Source organism: Pleurodeles waltl, chromosome 11 (assembly GCF_031143425.1).
Source record: "Pleurodeles waltl isolate 20211129_DDA chromosome 11, aPleWal1.hap1.20221129, whole genome shotgun sequence".
Taxonomy (NCBI): Eukaryota; Metazoa; Chordata; class Amphibia; order Caudata; family Salamandridae; genus Pleurodeles; species Pleurodeles waltl.
The window spans coordinates 745,143,690-745,161,341 of NC_090450.1; the positions used below are offsets into that span (position 1 = coordinate 745,143,690).

Consider the following 17,652-nt stretch of genomic DNA (forward strand, 5'->3'; position numbering starts at 1 on the left):
TCCTTTCAGCTAGCCTGCTTACAAGCCACAGGTTCCACAAGACTTGATTTGATGGCTATGTATTCTTCATGCTGGTCGCAAAAGCTTGGAATGCTCTTCTATTCCATCTTCACACCCATAGTTGCCTGAACTCCTTCCATAAACTACTGAAAACTTAACTCTCCACTAAATAACTTCATTCTCTCTCACTGTGGCTGCCATCTTCCAGCACAAGGAAAACCTTTTCCTGGGTTATTGGCAGCAAAACCAATCTTAGCCAATCAATCAAAACTTTATTTCTTGGGGCCCCCTTAAATGTTTTGGAGATCTGCAATTGAAATGTGGCTTACATCTCTCTCAGAGACGGCAATATATCCAATAATCACAAAGCCTATGATAGGCATTGGGACCCCCACCATATGACCCACTATCATCTTCTGTGTAGGCCTACTTGTACCCTTGGGGTTGATTTAGTTGGGTAGGGTCTGTACTTTATGGGACTATAGTTGGATCATTATTCTCAGGGAGAGTTGGCAAGAATGGCTCTCACAGGAATTTACAGATTAACAATGAACTACTACTGTCTTAAGTCATCATGTGTAGGGCATTAGGGTGGCATGATTACAACTCAGCATCTACAAAATATTGTATTAATAGCACTGGGCCCCTCAGCAATTACACTGCTTTAACTCTCTGGAGATGCTGACAACTGGAATATGGCATTTAAAATATTTTGTGTTTTTTCCAGAATTAACCCAATACTGGTCTACGATGCATGAAACTGTGAAGGCTCCCTCTGTCAACAATTCTCAGTGACAAAGACATCTATAATATGAAGATAAAAGACCAATATACCACCCTTCAGAGTAGAATACTTAAAAGAAATATTAATTGTGGTGGACCACAAAAAGCTGATATACAAATTTAATGCCAATTTGGCATTCTTACTAAAATCTTGGATCATTTTCAAAACTGAGAGTTGCTGCAGGCCACATGTATCACAAGAGGGCTCTGGGATATATTTATCTATGACCCACTGTGTCAGTTGCTCTCACACGCATTCAAATGGGACCTCCTATTTACATTTATGAGACAGGACTACTGTGTAGGAATTGTCTTTTTCAGCAGAAGATCACCCCTCTATGAACAAATGGGAAATACCCCTTCTTTGTGTGCAACTTTTCTCCTTGACTGAATTGATACTGCTATAGTTGAGCTGGTAATGGGGGACTTACATGAACATTTGGACAGGTGGCTATATCATATTATATTATATTATATTATATTATATCATATTATATTATATTATATTGCGATACATTGTATTATATTATATTAACTCTTTACATGTAGAGAGGGATTTCTTCTGCCCTCTGTTATGTGGAAAGTTTCTCTCTGTTTGAAGCGATACTACTATAGTAGAGCTGGTAATGAGGAACTCACAACGACATTTGAATGGTTGATTAGATTAGATTAGATTAGATTAGATTAAATTAGATTACATAGGTAGTGTGCTCATTAATGCGTACAGGGGGTGATTTATTTTGCCTTCTTTCACTATTCTACCTTGGTCTTCCTTTGTGAAGGACACATGCATGTAACGTGCGCCATACAACATAATATATGTATGTTGCAACTTCCAAAAACAGTTTCAAACTAAATTTCGCTTTCCCACTTACTGCAGCCCTCCAAACAGGTGTTTATTCAGTGTAAAGGGTTGGCTTGAACTGCATGTGATTTTCCTTATTGTTTTGAACACAGCAGGTATTTGCTAATTTCCTGGACGGTATAGGATGTTGGAATACAGGACGCGTATTACATAATTTAATTAAGTTCACAAGTATGAAAACGTGATACCAGTGTTTTATAATGTAATCAAAAACATATGCAATATTAATAAAAAAAACAAATACCACAGTTATTCTATCACACAACATTCAGTGAGTCTCCTAAGAGATAGTGTCCTTCACACTGCATCCTAACCATCTTCTAAGAGATTATTTTATTATTTGATTCCCATAGCACCTGTTAAGAGAATTTATCTTTCACAATACATCACATGCATTCCCTGCGATATCATTTTATTTTCATAGGTATTTGTCCCTTATTATGGCCTTATTATTACATGCATATGTGTTTCCTTTTTCGGTATTTGATTGTAACTACATTGAACTGTAATAAATGTATTCTTATTCTCTCCATTCGTCTGAAAAGAGTACTGCTGTGGAACCGACCACCAGAAGAGAAGAAAAGTCCACGCATTATTAAGTTGCTATTACTCAACTGAAGCCAATTCTGCATTGCCTTCGGGAGACGGACTGATACTGACATGACAGGTATTTTAAAGCCACACTTCCTTAGAAGGAGAAGTCATGTCTTAAAAAACGTGTGAAGCATCTTCTGTCCAGCAGTGCATTAAGGTCTAATTAAGACTGCAGAAAATCAGTCGATTGTCTGGAAAATCCACCAATACATACTTTAAAAACTATGAACCCGACATCAGCATTCACTAAGCTTTCTGAATAACGCCTCCAAGAGATAAGGTATTCAATCCTTGTCAGAACGCTTGCACTGCAAAAAGAAATTATCGCTAAAGTGGGAAAATAAAAAATACAAACCAACTGCAGATTGTTTCAACATAAACAGCTGTGCTTTAAATTCCTCTCTAAACTTCAATAAACACGGATGTCAGCACCTTTTGAAGTGAACCATTACAAGTATTATTTGAAATGTGTGTCTATAGTGTTGACTTGAAGAGACAGAAAGCCTAATCAATACAATGACGAGCTGAAATGATTTGGCAACGTTTTCCGCTTGGATTGCAAAGTAATTAAGGGAACATAAAACGCCAGGGTTTCAAAAGTTAGACAGCAGCATAGAGAAGGTATGGGTATACAAGGCATGGGTATACTCGCATACAGATGATGTACAAAGGTAACAAGTGACCAAATTCCACTCATCGCTGTACATATTTGGGTGAATAATAGCATATATTAAAGGTCGGTGTTTATAAACTGAATAGGAGGATGAACTATCACGCATCTATACAAAGAGTCATGATATATCTCTCTAGATGGGATCGAAGGTAACAGACACTACCATTCCAATCGATAGATTTTGGAACTGCAGTACTAGTCAGACAGCCATGCATATAGACAACAAAATGCACCATAGTACAATTGCAATTTTACTTACAGTCTGCTCCAAATTCGAAGAGCTGCTCAGCGGTGGCACTGATGTCCAGGATCGTGCCATTTCGGAAAGTGTAATCATCGTCAGGGATGTCATTCATAACCCCCAGCAGTCCTTGTGTACCATTCTTAAAATTCTCAGGAAGCAAAACTGAAATGCCGAGGAAGTCTCCTGCTCTCCGCACTTCAACACCAGCTCCAGAGGTAAACATGACTGTCACATTCTGCTTAACGGGTGAGTACACAAAGACTCCTGCAAAAGATGAAAACATATTGAAAAAGAGGCGAGTAGAAAGCGTTAAAGCAAAAGGAGAATGAAAAGAAAGCAATAAACAGAAAACATAAATAGAAAGAAAATGAGACAAATAATACAAGGAATGAAAAGTGGCTTAGAAAGAAAAAAAAAGACAAGAAAAATGAAAAGATAGTGCATAAAAGCAGAGACAAAGAATGAACGGACAAATGAAAAAGCAGGGAACAAAGGAGGAGCATGTGAAAAAATATGCAGCATAAATAAAGTGAAAAAGTTAAATCAAAGAGGATGACAGTGAAATGGATGAGAAAGAATGGTACACAACAGGAAATGCAGGTTGAGATAAACCATTAAAATGTGCTAAAGCATAAAACGAAAGTTTGAATAATGTTAAAGTCAATGAAAGGCAGCAGGAGAGAAAGAACGAGGACATGTACTCAAGAGAGTAAAATGCTAAAAAAGTAAGCTGTAACAGAGAAAACATGAGAAAAAGGGGAAACAGGTCTTCAAGAATAAAAAAAAACAAAAAAAAACGAAGTAAATTGGGGAACAAAACTTGAAGGAGGGAATACTATGGAAAACAAAAAGAAAGAATAATGAACAAAAGGAACACGAACATAAATGTGATGTAAGAGAGGAAGGAACATGTCAAAATTGAATGAAAAGAGAACAACTTGAAAAAGGAAAACAAACCTTAGTAGATTTTTGTAAGAAATGAACGAGTGAAACAAAAAAGGTTTATGTTTGAAAAGCTTATAAAAGTGACAGAACAAAACAAAGTGAATCAAGGAACATGCATGACAAACATTGATAGAAGAAGAGTAGAAAACAAAAAGTGTTGTAGTAAAATAAATAACTATATAAATATGTGAGAAAATACAGAAAGTTTTAAATGGGGAGTCAATTAAATTGATAAGGTATGAGTAAGCTAGATAAAATATTAAAAACAGAATACAGGCAAGGCAGATGTTGAAAATAATCAAGAGCCCGTAAGAATGAGAAATCGCAAGATACAAGCCCAAGTCTCACCTGCCATGTTTAGGAACTGCAATCTGCATATTACACACAGACATTAGTAGAAAGTGCTTTTCTCAGGGTTATCTTATGACTTAAAGACAGGGGGTAGGGGCAACAAACCAACCATGCAGGACAGGCAAGAGAATCTGTGTCAATATAACAGACCATTGAGGACAGAAGGAAAAGGCAGTGACAGTACAACCATGCATGCCAACAGTGATGATTGAACAAGCATCCGTTTCAGGGTCTTACCCTTCATCAACCAGGCTAGCTTGAAGCCAGTGGCATAGTGAGCCCGGGACCCACGTCTGGGCACACCCAGCGCACTTATGGTGACAAAAGCAATCAAACACAAATGATGGATGGAATGTGGAACCAATCAAACATTCATCGCCAGTCACAGATCTGGGTTTAATCCATCAATTCTTTTGCTCATCATGCCACCCCAGTTTTGACCCAGCCATATACAAATCAGTCTTGACCCTGTTCTTTTTGCACTTGTCGCCCCAAGTGGGAAGGGCATGCCCAGACGTGGGTCCTGTGCTCACTATGCCACCAAATTCAAGCTAGCCTGGCTGAAGAGGGTCCCAGGATGCTTTTTTCTGGTCCAGGGAGGACCTGGCCGGGCAGTTCGGGCTGGACTGTTCCCATAGAGAACAGGGTCAAGACTGATTTGCATATGGCTGGGTCCAAACTGGAATGGCATGGTGAGCACAAAAACTGATGGATTAAACCCAGATCTGTGAAGGGGGTGAATGTTTGATTTGGTCTACATTCTGTCCATCATTTGTTCTTTTTGCTTGGACACCAAACTGACCTTACAGGGCAGGCGTCAGGAGTTGCAGGAGCACAATACACCACAAAGGGCAAGTGGAACAGCAGTGCAGCACAACGGACCATGGAAAGCAATAGGGAAGGGACAGGGCCTATGGACAACAGGAAGCAGAGGGGAAAGAGTCAAGGACAGCAAGCCAACCATACCTTAGAGACAGGAGGGACAGTTGCAGCATAACAGCCCATGCAGGGAAGGAGGGAGGGGGCAGGGGCATGAAAACGGACCAGGCAAGGGAGGAGGGAGGGGATAGGGGCTTGCAGATGGTAAACGGAGGGGGCATGGCTGGAGTAGCAAGCTGACCATGGAGAGCAGGCAGGATGGGCACTGGAAGCACAACACACAATAGAGGGCAACAGTGATACTATACTGGCACACACACAGGCAACAAAGGGAAGGCGGGAGGAGGTCAGGGACAGCAAGCTGACAACCCAGGACAGGTGGGGGAGGGCTGTGGCAGCACAGAAGGCCATGCATGGCAAGCAGGAGGGTTAGTGGCAGCACAATGGTCATGGTGGACAAAAGGGAGGGGGCAGGCACATGCACTAAGGACGATGGTGCAGGACAGAAGGGATGGGTAGAGATAGACACAGGCAAGAGAAAGCAGGGAAGGAGCTTCAGAACAGACCACATGGGGTAGACAGGAGGAGCTGTTGTAGCACAACAGAGCATCAAGGGCAGAAGGGAGTGGCAGCAAAATGGACACTCAGGAGGGAGGGGATAGAGGCATGGAACTTGGGCAGGCAGGGCGGAGGTGGCAGGAACAGGTAGCAGTCATCTGACCATGCTAGGCAGGTGGGAGGGGTAGTGGCAGTTCAACAGAACACTCAGAGTAGTCAGGAAGGGTAGTGGCAGGTTAATGGAACATGGTGAGCAAAAAGGAGGGAACAGGAGCAAGCACAAAGACATCGGAGGGCAGGGGAAGGAGGGCAGGGGCAGCTAGCTAAGCACATAGCTAAGCAGGAGGGCAATGATGGGGCACAGAATTGGACAACAGAAGGCAGGAGGAGTGGGCAGGGACATCAAGCTGAAGGAGGGCAGTGGCAGAACAACGGCCATACAGGGATGCAATGCGGGAGCAGGGGCTGGGACTTGGACGATGGATGGTAAGGAGGAGGGGGAAGAGGAACAGCAAGATTGGGTGGGGGTAGAACAATGCCAGGCCAGGCCCTCCACCCCCCGCAACATGCATTGTGATGGTCATTTTACTTAATGTTAAAACAAACCTAGACATTCACAGAAGAAATCACAGGTTACAGGGATGGTATAACTAAAAAATAGAATTTAAAAAACCCTTAGAAGTTCACTAAAAAAAACTACGTTTACAGGGCCGTTTTAGTTAGGTTCAGATTTTACACACATAAACCCATATTCCAAACTAAAAAACATAATGCAGCAAAACACACCAAAAAAGACGACTGCCATTTTGTACCACATATAGGTTTATATATGCACACATTTATATATATATATATATATATATATATATATATATATATATATATATATTGTAGGAGGCTGGCCTGGTTTGTAGTGGTACCAAGGGGTACTTACACTCTGCACCAGGTCCAGTTATCCCTTATTAGTGTAGATGAGGTGTCTAGCAGCTTAGGCTGATAGAAAAGGTAGCTTAGCAGAGCAGCTTAGGCTGAACTAGGAGACGTGTGAAGCTCCTACTATACCACTATATCATAAGAAGACACAATACACAGATATACTAAAAATAAAGGTACTTTATTTTTATGACAATATGCCAAAAGTATCTCAGTGAGTACCCTCAGTATGAGGATAGCAAATATACACAAGATATATGTACACAATACCAAAAATATGCAATAATAGCAATAGAAAGCAATGCAAGCAATGTACAGTCACAATAGATTGCAATGAGAGCACATAGGTATAGGGGAAACACAAACCATATACTCCAAAAGTGGAATGCGAATCACAAATGGACCCCAAACCTATGTGACCTTGTAGAGGGTCGCTGGGACTGTAAGAAAACAGTGAGGGTTAGAAAAATAGCCCACCCCAAGACCCTGAAAAGTGGGTGCAAAGTGCACCTAAGTTCCCCAGTGAGCACAGAAGTCGTGATAGGGGAATTCTGCAAGGAAGACCAACACCAGCAATGCAACAATGATGGATTTCCAGATGAGAGTACCTGTGGAACAAGGGGACCAAGTCCAAAAGTCACGATCAAGTCGGGAGGGGGCAGATGCCCAGGAAATGCCAGCTGTGGGTGAAAAGAAGCTGCCACAGGATGGTAGAAGCTGTGGATTCTGCAAGAACGAAGAGGACTAGGAACTTCCCCTTTGGAGGATGGATGTCCCACGTCGTAAAGAAGCTTGCAGAGTCATTTCCGTGCAGAAAGACCGCAAACAAGCCTTGCTAGCTGCAAGGGTTGCGGTTAGGGTTTGTGGATGCTGCTGTGGCCCAGGAGGGACCAGGATGTCACCAATTACGTGAGGAGACAGAGGGGGCGCCCAGCAAGACAAGGAGCCCACTCAGAAGCAGGCAGCACCCGCAGAAGTGCTGGAACAGGCACTACAAAGAAGAGTGAACCGGAGCTCACCCGAAGTCACAAAGGAAGGTCCCACGATGCCGGAGAACAACTCAGGAAGTCGTGCACTGCAGGTTAGAGTGTCAGGGACCCAGGCTTGGCTGTGCACAAAGGAAATCCTGGAAGAGTGCACAGGAGCCGGAGCAGCTGCAAATCACGCGGTACCCTGCAATGCAGTCTAGCGTGGGGAGGCAAGGACTTACCTCCACCAAACTTGGACTGAAGAGTCACTGGACTGTGGGAGTCACTTGGACAGAGTTGCTGAGTTCCAGGGACCACGCTCGTCATGCTGAGAGGGGACCCAGAGGACCGGTGATGCAGTCTTTTGGTGCCTGCGGTTGCAGGGGGAAGATTCCGTCGACCCACAGGAGATTTCTTCGGAGCTTCTAGTGCAGAGAGGAGGCAGACTACCCCCACAGCATGCACCACCAGGAAACCAGTCGAGAAGGCGGCTGGATCAGCGATACAAGGTTGCAGTAGTCGTCTTTGCTACTTTGTTGCGGTTTTGTAGGCATCCAGAGCAGTCAGCGGTCGATTCCTTGGCAGAAGGTGAAGAGAGAGATGCAGAGGAACTCTGATGAGCTCTTGCATTCGTTATCTAAAGAATTCCCCAAAGCAGAGACCCTAAATAGCCAGAAAAGAAGGTTTGGCTACTTAGGAAGGAGGATAGGCTAGCAACACAGGTAAGAGCCTATCAAAAGGAGTCTCTGATGTCACCTGCTGGCCCTGGCCACTCAGAGCAGTCCAGTGTGCCAGCAGCATCTCTGTTTCCAAGATGGCAGAGGTCTGGAGCACACTGGAGGAGCTCTGGGCACCGCCCAGGGGAGGTGCAGGTCAGGGGAGTGGTCACTCCCCTTTCCTTTGTCCAGTTTCGCGCCAGAGCAGGGCTGGGGGATCCCTGAACCGGTGTAGACTGGCTCATGCAGAGATGGGCACCATCTGTGCCCATCAAAGCATTTCCAGAGGCTGGGGGAGGCTACTCCTCCCCAGCCCTGACACCTTTTTCCAAAGGGAGAGGGTGTAACACCCTCTCTCTGAGGAAGTCCTTTGTTCTGCCTTCCTGGGCCAAGCCTGGCTGGACCCCAGGAGGGCAGAAACCTGTCTGAGGGGTTGGCAGCAGCTGCAGTGAAACCCCGGGGAAGGTAGTTTGGCAGTACCCGAGTCTGTGCTAGAGACTCAGGGGATGATGAAATTGTCTCCCCAATGCCAGAATGGCATTGGGGTGACAATTCCATGATCTAAGACATGTGACATGGCCATGTTCGGAGTTACCATTGTGACTCTATACATATGTCGTGACATGTGTATAGTGCACGCGTGTAATGGTGTCCCCGCACTCACAAAGTCTGGGGAATTTGCCCTGAACAATGTGGGAGCACCTTGGCTAGTGCCATGGTGCCCACACACTAAGTAACTTAGCACCCAACCTTTACCAGGTAAAGGTTAGACATATAGGTGACTTATAAGTTACTTAAGTACAGTGGTAAATGGCTGTGAAATAACGTGGACGTTATTTCACTCAGGCTGCAGTGGCAGGCCTGTGTAAGAATTGTCAGAGCTCCCTATGGGTGGCACAAGAAATGCTGCAGCCCATAGGGATCTCCTGGAACCCCAATACCCTAGGTACCTCAGTACCATATACTAGGGAATTATAAGGGTGTTCCAGTATGCCAATGTAAATTGGTGAAATTGGTCACTAGCCTGTTAGTGACAATTTGGAAAGGAATGAGAGAGCATAACCACTGAGGTTCTGGTTAGCAGAGCCTCAGTGAGACAGTTAGTCATCACACAGTGAACACATACAGGGCACACTTATGAGCACTGGGGCCCTGGCTGGCAGGGTCCTAGTGACACATACAACTAAAATAACATATATACAGTGAAATATGGGGGTAACATGCCTGGGAAGATGGTACTTTCCTACATATATATATATATATGTGTGTGTGTGTGTGTGTGTATATGTGTAGGGCCTCCGAACCCATTTAGGGCCCTGGGGACCACATCCCCTGGGGCTGTGTATATGTGAGAGGAGGAAGGCGTGCTCCCCCCACCCCAAGCCAATGGTGGCCCCTGGGACCTAATACTTTGGATCGATTTTTGTCAAAAGGAAAGGGGGCTACTTGGCTCTCCCCTCCTTCCCTGAGCCTGTGAAAGAACCAGGGAACCCAACCCCTATGGCCATTTTTTTTTTTTTTTTTTAAGAAGAAGGGAGTGCGGGTGCATAGACTTAGCTCCCTGGGTCAACTGAGGTCCTGGGTAAAAAAAAAAAAAAAAACGGGGAGGGGACTGTGTGCTACCCCCACCCAGAGCTTTAAAAAGGCCCTCAGGTCCCCAATGCCCCCCACCCCCCTCCCACCCCAGGGCTGCAAAATTAAAAGGAGGAGGCACCCCTTCCTTGAGCTTTTAATGGCCCGAGATCCCATTCCCTGGGGTTGTCTCTCTTACTGCGTCCCAACCAGCCCACACCCAGGAAACAGTACTTTCCCTGCCCGTGGTACCATGAAAAGGGAAACATGTGTTTCCTCTCTGGTGGGAGCAATTTTAAATCTCCTGCCAAATGGGAAAAAACAGAAAGTATGCTCCCAGCCCACGGGAGCTTTAAAAATAGTCCCACACACTAGGAGCAATCTTGTGTTCTGGGAAACAAAACACATATTGCTCCCACCCAGAAGGATCAGCAAACATAGGCGCTCCCTCTGGGTAGGTGCTTTGCCAGCTTCCGCATTATGCAAGTAGCCGACTGGGGCCTCAGGGCCCTGGGGTTCCTCCTGTGGGCCCCAATAATGTACATGGTGGGTGCTCAAGGTGGGCACTTGGCACCCACCTATAAATAATGAAGGCCCTGGGGATGGGGTCTCCGGGGCCAATATAGGCTTGTGGTCTGGGGCCACACAGCACTCTTCTCTTTTAAAAAAGAAAACAGGCGGCTCAGAGGATGGGGTCACTGGGGCCAAAATAGGCTCAGGGAGAGGAGGCCTGTGGTTAGGGTTCCTGGGGCCTAATAAGGCTAGGGGAGGGGGGCCAAGTGACGTTCTCCCCTTTTAAATAAAGCATGGTCTCGGGAGATGGGGTCCCAGGGGCTTTTGAAGACTTGTGGAGAGGGCTGCATGGCATCTCTACCACTTTAATAAAACACTGCCCCCAGGGGAAGGGTGCCACCAGGGCATCATAAGGCTCAGGAAGGAGGCCAAGTGCCCCCACCTCCGATTTTTAAAGAAATCCAGCCCCAGAAGATGGGGTCCCTGGGGCGTAATAAGGGTCAGTGATGGTGGCTGGAGCCTATTAGAGCTTGGGGAGAAGGGATGCACACACACTCCCCTGTTTAATTGTATTTGACCCAGTGGGATGGGGTCCCTGGGGACAATTAATGCTCTAGGACAGGTGGCTGCATGTCACCTCCCCTTAATATATATGGTTTGGGCTTGGGGATGGGGTCCCTTAGGCCGGAAGGCCAACCTTACTCTGTGCATGTCATAAGCTGTGACTGGCATGGACTGACATCCTCCTGGGCTTTGGCCATAGGGCCTGGCAGCAGGAAGTGCCACTAGAATGAGTCCACTCCTTCTCAAGTGGCATAAACACAAGACAGCAGAAAATCAGGAAGCACACAACCAAGCCTTGATGACATTTTCTATACTCTTAGCCAATGTTATGTTTCAAAACATCATCTCCACAATCTCTCCATCACACACATTTATAAGTACTCTTCACTCTCAGGCAAGGATTTCAAACCATACCACTTTACATAATGTCCCCCCTTTTCCTCTACCACCCCTTATTCTCAATCTCCTACTCCTTTCGGGTTATCTATTACTTCACCTATGAACATATCCTAATTCTTGAATCCACCAATTATCATGTGCACCACATGGTCGTCCCATCCCACAAACTACTAACTGCATGGATCTTTTTTCCAAGGTGCTTCTCTACCTAACCTTTCTTTTTTATCATCCCCTCCTATCTGTAACTTACACAAAGTGTTTCAAATCTGCTACTGTGCTGCTGTTCCATAAAAAAAATGCTGCTGTCCTGTTCTCTCATGCCAACTACTGTTCAGTTTTCCAGCACCCTTTCTCCTTTAAGGTACTGGAATAACACGTATTCAAACTATTTACTACACATCCTCCAACAACCTAGTCAGCCTCTTCCACGTTGTCCATTTCTACGATTTCTTTACAGTACCTGTTTTGGAGACACCATCTGCTTGTTTGGCTTCCACATTCTCTATGCTGACGACACACAAATATTCTTCTCCCTCTCCCCATACCTACAATAATGCATCTGTGCCATTTAACAGTGGATGCCCATCAGGTCTTTAATGCTGTGCTACTACAAAAAAGAGGTCATTTATTTTTCTCCTTTCCCACAACTTCCCCTTCACTTCGTTCCATCTATATTCTACCTTCCTGATTTTATCGTCTTTGGCTGGAAACTTGGCATAATGTTCAACCTTTTGATATCTTAGTTTGACAACTGCCACTTAACATAAGAACTATTCACTAAGACATTTAAATATCTTTCTCATTATGATGTTAAGGCACTAATCATTTCCTTATTACTTATTAAACTGGGCTATTGCAAACGCCTACTTGGACGGTCCCTCAGCATTCCTCTCAATTGGGCGAGGTTCCTAACTTAATAACAGATCTCTTTCCAATCTACCTGGCCACCCACCGACCATTCCCTTTCGATAGAAAGCAGAACTTTTCCTGGCTAAAAACAGAGCCAGCTATGAGTTTCTGAAAATAGTATTAAAAAGTGGCCCATGCCAAGATTAAATTGCCAACATACGTACCAGCTACACATTCATTTGGAATCTGTATCTGGCAATCAGAACTTGTTGGTCACATCGAAACCACCTAGCTCTGTGTGCAGTTGCTGATGCCTAACTGTTCTTAGGTACTGTTAGAAATGGGGTTTTTGGTTGGCAGTCAGGTTGCCCTCTGTCCAAGCAAGAACCCTCACTCTAGTCAGGGTAAGTCACACACAATCCAAAATCAGCCTGTGCTCACCCTCCGGTAGCTTGGCACGAGCAGTCAGGCTTAACTTAGAAGGCAATGTGTAAAGCATTTGTGCAATAAATCATACAACACCATAGCATAACACCACAAAAATACACCACACAGTGTTTAGAAAAATATATAATATTTATCTGGGTATCTTCAGGTCAAAATGATCAAAGTTGCAATATGAATTTGTAAAGATATCACTGAAAAGTGATATAAAGTGTCTTAAGTCTTTAGAAAGTAAACAAAGTCTCTTTCAAACACAAAGTACCTGGTTTCTGGTGGAAAATCTCCTCAGAGGGCCACAAAGGAAGAGGTGCGTGGAAAAAGGGTGTGTGCGTCGATTTCTCCCCAGCACACACGGACTTGCGTCGTTATTTTCCACGCGGGGAAGTCGTGCGTCGTTTTCCGGCGCGCGGACAGTCTCTTTCTGTGGGTCGCGGGGATTACCAGATGTCCCGGGTCTGTGCGTGGATTTTCCTGCTTGTTTTCCGGCTGCGCATCGTTCTGCGGGGCTGCGCGTCGAAGTTTCGATCTCACGGCAGGCGTCGCGTCGATTTCTCCTGCGGAGTCGGGCGGCGTTGTCCTTGCGAGGCCGTGCGTCAAAGTTTTGATCTCACGGCAGGCGTCGCGTCGATTTCTCCTGCGGAGTCGGGCGGCGTTGTCCTTGCGAGGCCGTGCGTCAAAGTTTTGATCTCACGGCAGGCGTTGCGTTGATTTCTCCTGGGAAGTCGGGCGGCGTTGTCCTTGCGAGGCCGTGCGTCAAAGTTTCGATCGTCCCGAAGGCGTCGCGTTGATCAGCGTCGGTGTGCGGCGTTTTTCTCTCCGCGGAACAAGCTGTGCGTCGAAAAGTTCGGCGCACGGAGCGTCCAAGAGGAAGAGAGAAGTCTTTTTTGGTCCTGAGACTTCAGGGAACAGGAGGCAAGCTCTATCCAAGCCCTTGGAGAGCACTTTTACAGCCAGGCAAGAGTTCAGCAAGGCAGCAGGCCAACAGCAAGGCAGCAGTCCTTTGTAGAAAAGCAGACAGGTGAGTCCTTTGAGCAGCCAGGCAGTTCTTCTTGGCAGGATGTAGTTTCTGGTTCAGGTTTCTTCTCCAGCAAGTGTCTGATGAGGTAGGGCAGAGGCCCTGTTTTATACTAAGTTGTGCCTTTGAAGTGGGGGTGACTTCAAAGAGTGTCTAAGAAATGCACCAAGCCCCCTTTCAGTTCAATCCTGTCTGCCAGAGTCCCAGTAGGGGGTGTGGCAGTCCTTTGTGTGAGGGCAGGCCCTCCACCCTCCCAGCCCAGGAAGACCCATTCAAAATGCAGATGTATGCAAGTGAGGCTGAGTACCCTGTGTTTGGGGTGTCTGAGTGAATGCACAAGGAGCTGTCAACTAAACCTAGCCAGATGTGGATTGAAGGGCACAACAAGATTTTAGTGCAAAGAAATGCTCACTTTCTAAAAGTGGCATTTCTAGAATAATAATATTAAATCCGACTTCACCAGTCAGCAGGACTTTATATTACCATTCTGGCCATACTAAATATGACCTTCCTGCTCCTTTCAGATCAGCAGCTGCCACTTCAACAGTGTATGAGGGCAGCCCCAATGTTAGCCTATGAAGGGAGCAGGCCTCACAGTAGTGTTAAAACAAATTTAGGAGTTGTACACTACCAGGACATATAACTACACAGGTACATGTCCTGCCTTTTACCTACACAGCACCCTGCTCTAGGGGTTACCTAGGGCACACATTAGGGATGACTTATATGTAGAAAAAGGGGAGTTCTAGGCTTGGCAAGTACTTTTAAATGCCAAGTCGAAGTGGCAGTGAAACTGCACACACAGGCTTTGCAATGGCAGGCCTGAGCCAGGGTTAAGGGGCTACTGTGGTGGGTGGCACAACCAGTGCTGCAGGCCCACTAGTAGCATTTAATCTACCTGCCCTAGGCACATGTAGTGCACTCTACCAGGGACTTACAAGTAAATTAAATAGTCAATCATGGATAAACCAATCAGTAGTACAATTTATACAGAGAGCATATGCACTTTAGCACTGGTTAGCAGAGGTAAAGTGCCCAGAGGTCAAAAGCCAACAACAGAAGGTCAGAAAAAGTAGGAGGAAGGAGGCAAAAAGTTTGGGGATGTCCCTGTCAAAAAGCCAGGTCCAACAGGTACCCATCACTGGAGTTCACTGCCTCCTGAGAGCTGACTTTGCTCCTCATTCAGTGAGCAATAAAGTACCATGAAGTGCTATTTCTGCAGGCAGAACCTAAGCATGTCCAAACGTGTACTACATCGGATTATACATAGGAGTTCTATTAACTCTTCCTTGCAAACTGAGCTATCATTGTATTGTTCAGCTGTCTGTCCATCACAAACAACATTATTGTACAATGCCTCAATCATCTGCTCTAATTTATGTTATACAAAGTGCCTGCCAAGCTATGTGCAGCAATTGCCCTGATGTATTACATTCTGCTATGGATGTCCTCCTGCAAGTTTATACAAAAAAAAAAGGAACCCAAGGTTGATATTGCAGCCATGTTGTTGTCTCTATTATTAATGCCCTACTTAATACTAAGTAACAAGAGACTCAGACAACATAGCTCCTTCCAATTAACTCTAAATGCTGAAGTCTAGTAAAGTTACTCATGGTCATCAACAGAGTCCTTGAGTCAATCAGAAAAACTCACAGTTCCACCTTTGCTAGGTAATTAAAAGAGTAGATGTGGTTCACGCTCTTTTCAAATGTGACCCAAAAGTAAGAACTGCATTGAGTATGCATGGACTATAGGCTCTCTAGTTGCGTCCCTTACCTTTTAGGTCCATCCAGTTGATTTCATTGAAGGCAATCCTCTCCTCATTGAGCAAAATCTCCAATTCCTGGGATGAATTTGAGCACCGAACCTCTATCTTGTCAGAGGGCCCTTCACGCATGACGACAGAGGAGAACCCAGTTACCTGTGCATAAGAACCTACGTGGTGAGAAAGAGTAGCCAAATTCAAAACCCAGTTGCAAAGAATAAATCAAATTAACTTTACATTTTATAGTGATTAATGAAGGCAAATGCAACTTCAGTACAGATGAGCATTTTCATTCACGCCTCAATGGTGATATGTTCAAATCATTCATAGAGTTGTGATAGTGGATTACGATTTATTCGTTTTTCTGGGTTACTCTAATGTAGCACACTGCTATTTTTCTCTTAGTCACTCGCCACAAACTTCCATCTAATTAAATCCACAGATCCCAACTGCGTTACCCGAGTCCTGCCACTACATAGTACTGCAGTTTATTATGTGTTCAGATCGCGGTTTGGATAACATTTTTCATCGTGATATATTAAAGGAATACAGAATTAACAACATAAGAGCCGAAAACTGGCCATCTCTTCACAACCAGACCATGATAATAAATTTGTTAATCAATATATGCTTCGAAAAGAACGCTAAGATGACAAAATCAATGAGCTGCTGCAATGTGTCCATTATTATTGTCGTTACGTATCTCTTTGCTATGCTTCAGGTAACAATGCCATTCAGTAACAATTGCCCGCTAAGACATATAAGTCTAAAAACAATTCGAGTAAGGCAAATTATTAAAAAGTGGCAACATGTTTCCTGAGTCACCCTGCAAGATCCACACATTCTTGACTATTGTGGTCTTTAGAAAAATATACTCCAACTGTGAGGACTAAAATGAATTGACAATCGAAGCATATTAATTCTCACGAGTGAAATTTGATCAGTTAGACGTCTCTGTTGGAGTGTCCATCTATATAACTTTTTAGAGGAGATGCACGGCAGACGTTATTTCAAAATCGTGTCATTAAAATGAACTAAAAACAGAACTGACTGGTTGAAGGTAATTCAAAAATAGGTGTACGTAATATTAAATCAAGTAATATTTAAACACAACTTTCAAATCTAAATGGATGGCTGGCTATGGAACAATGGTGTCCAAGAAAGGTCCAGAATGGTTGTAGTCATGCCAGGTTTTCAGGATACCTACCAGAAAAAAATGCATAGGACATAAATCTAAAAGAAACTAATCTTGGTTTTCCTGAAAACCTAGCATACATATGTTCCTCCTCAGCCTTTGTTAGACTCCACGGTAGTTATGATCAAGTTGGTGTAAAACCTTGTCCAGCACGTTCGGTGGAAAACTGTTGTTGGCGCTGGACTGCCAGCTAGCTAAAGGGGAAGGCAAAAAATAATAAAGAGATTGACTAAGCCTGGAATAGGTAGCTTTCAAAAGGGGCCTGACTCTAGACTGCAAAGGCACAGATAGTGTAAGACTATTTTGGAGTTTTGGGACAGGAGTGGCAAAACAGTGTACTAGAAAGATGTAAAGATGCCAGATTCTGAATTGATTGCCAGAAGATCTCGATGTCCAGAACGTCTGTATGGGTAAATATTGTCCTGTATGCAGAAGGGAAAACTTGTCCGACAGCTGTGAATCAAGCAGACGTTTATATTTCATTGTATCTTCCTCCAGTAACCATGGCTTATGTCTACCAGCCCCTGACATTTGAGCCCAACATATAATCAATTAAATTAAGAGGGCAACCCAAGGACGGAGTACTTAAATGCCACTCTAACATGAAGGGTATCCAGTGTCAAAATAGCTTTGGATGAATTCTCCTTGCCTCATTGAATGGCATTTATCCATAATGGACAGTTACCCCTAACCACTTCTAGGAGAATGGGCACTTTCTCACTATGACCATAATATTGGTGCATAGTAGACTCTTTTGGGAGCTCTGTGTGGGGGATTGGAGGTGGTGGTAACAGGTTTTTGCGCATCCACTGCAGAAATGAAAGAGA

At 44.5% G+C, this 17,652-nt stretch overlaps 1 protein-coding gene across 3 annotated transcripts in view; it reads right to left on the minus strand.

Annotated features, from left to right (window-relative positions):
• Window positions 1-17,652, minus strand: part of LOC138266092 (uncharacterized) — an 896,417-nt gene that overhangs the window by 436,528 nt on the left and 442,237 nt on the right. For all 3 annotated transcript variants that reach the window (XM_069214468.1, XM_069214470.1, XM_069214469.1), the window contains exons 22-23: window positions 15,642-15,800; window positions 3,175-3,423 (exon numbers count right to left, since the gene is read on the minus strand). In XM_069214468.1, the coding sequence (XP_069070569.1) occupies window positions 3,175-3,423; window positions 15,642-15,800 (408 nt within the window). The remainder of the gene's footprint in view (window positions 1-3,174; window positions 3,424-15,641; window positions 15,801-17,652) is intronic.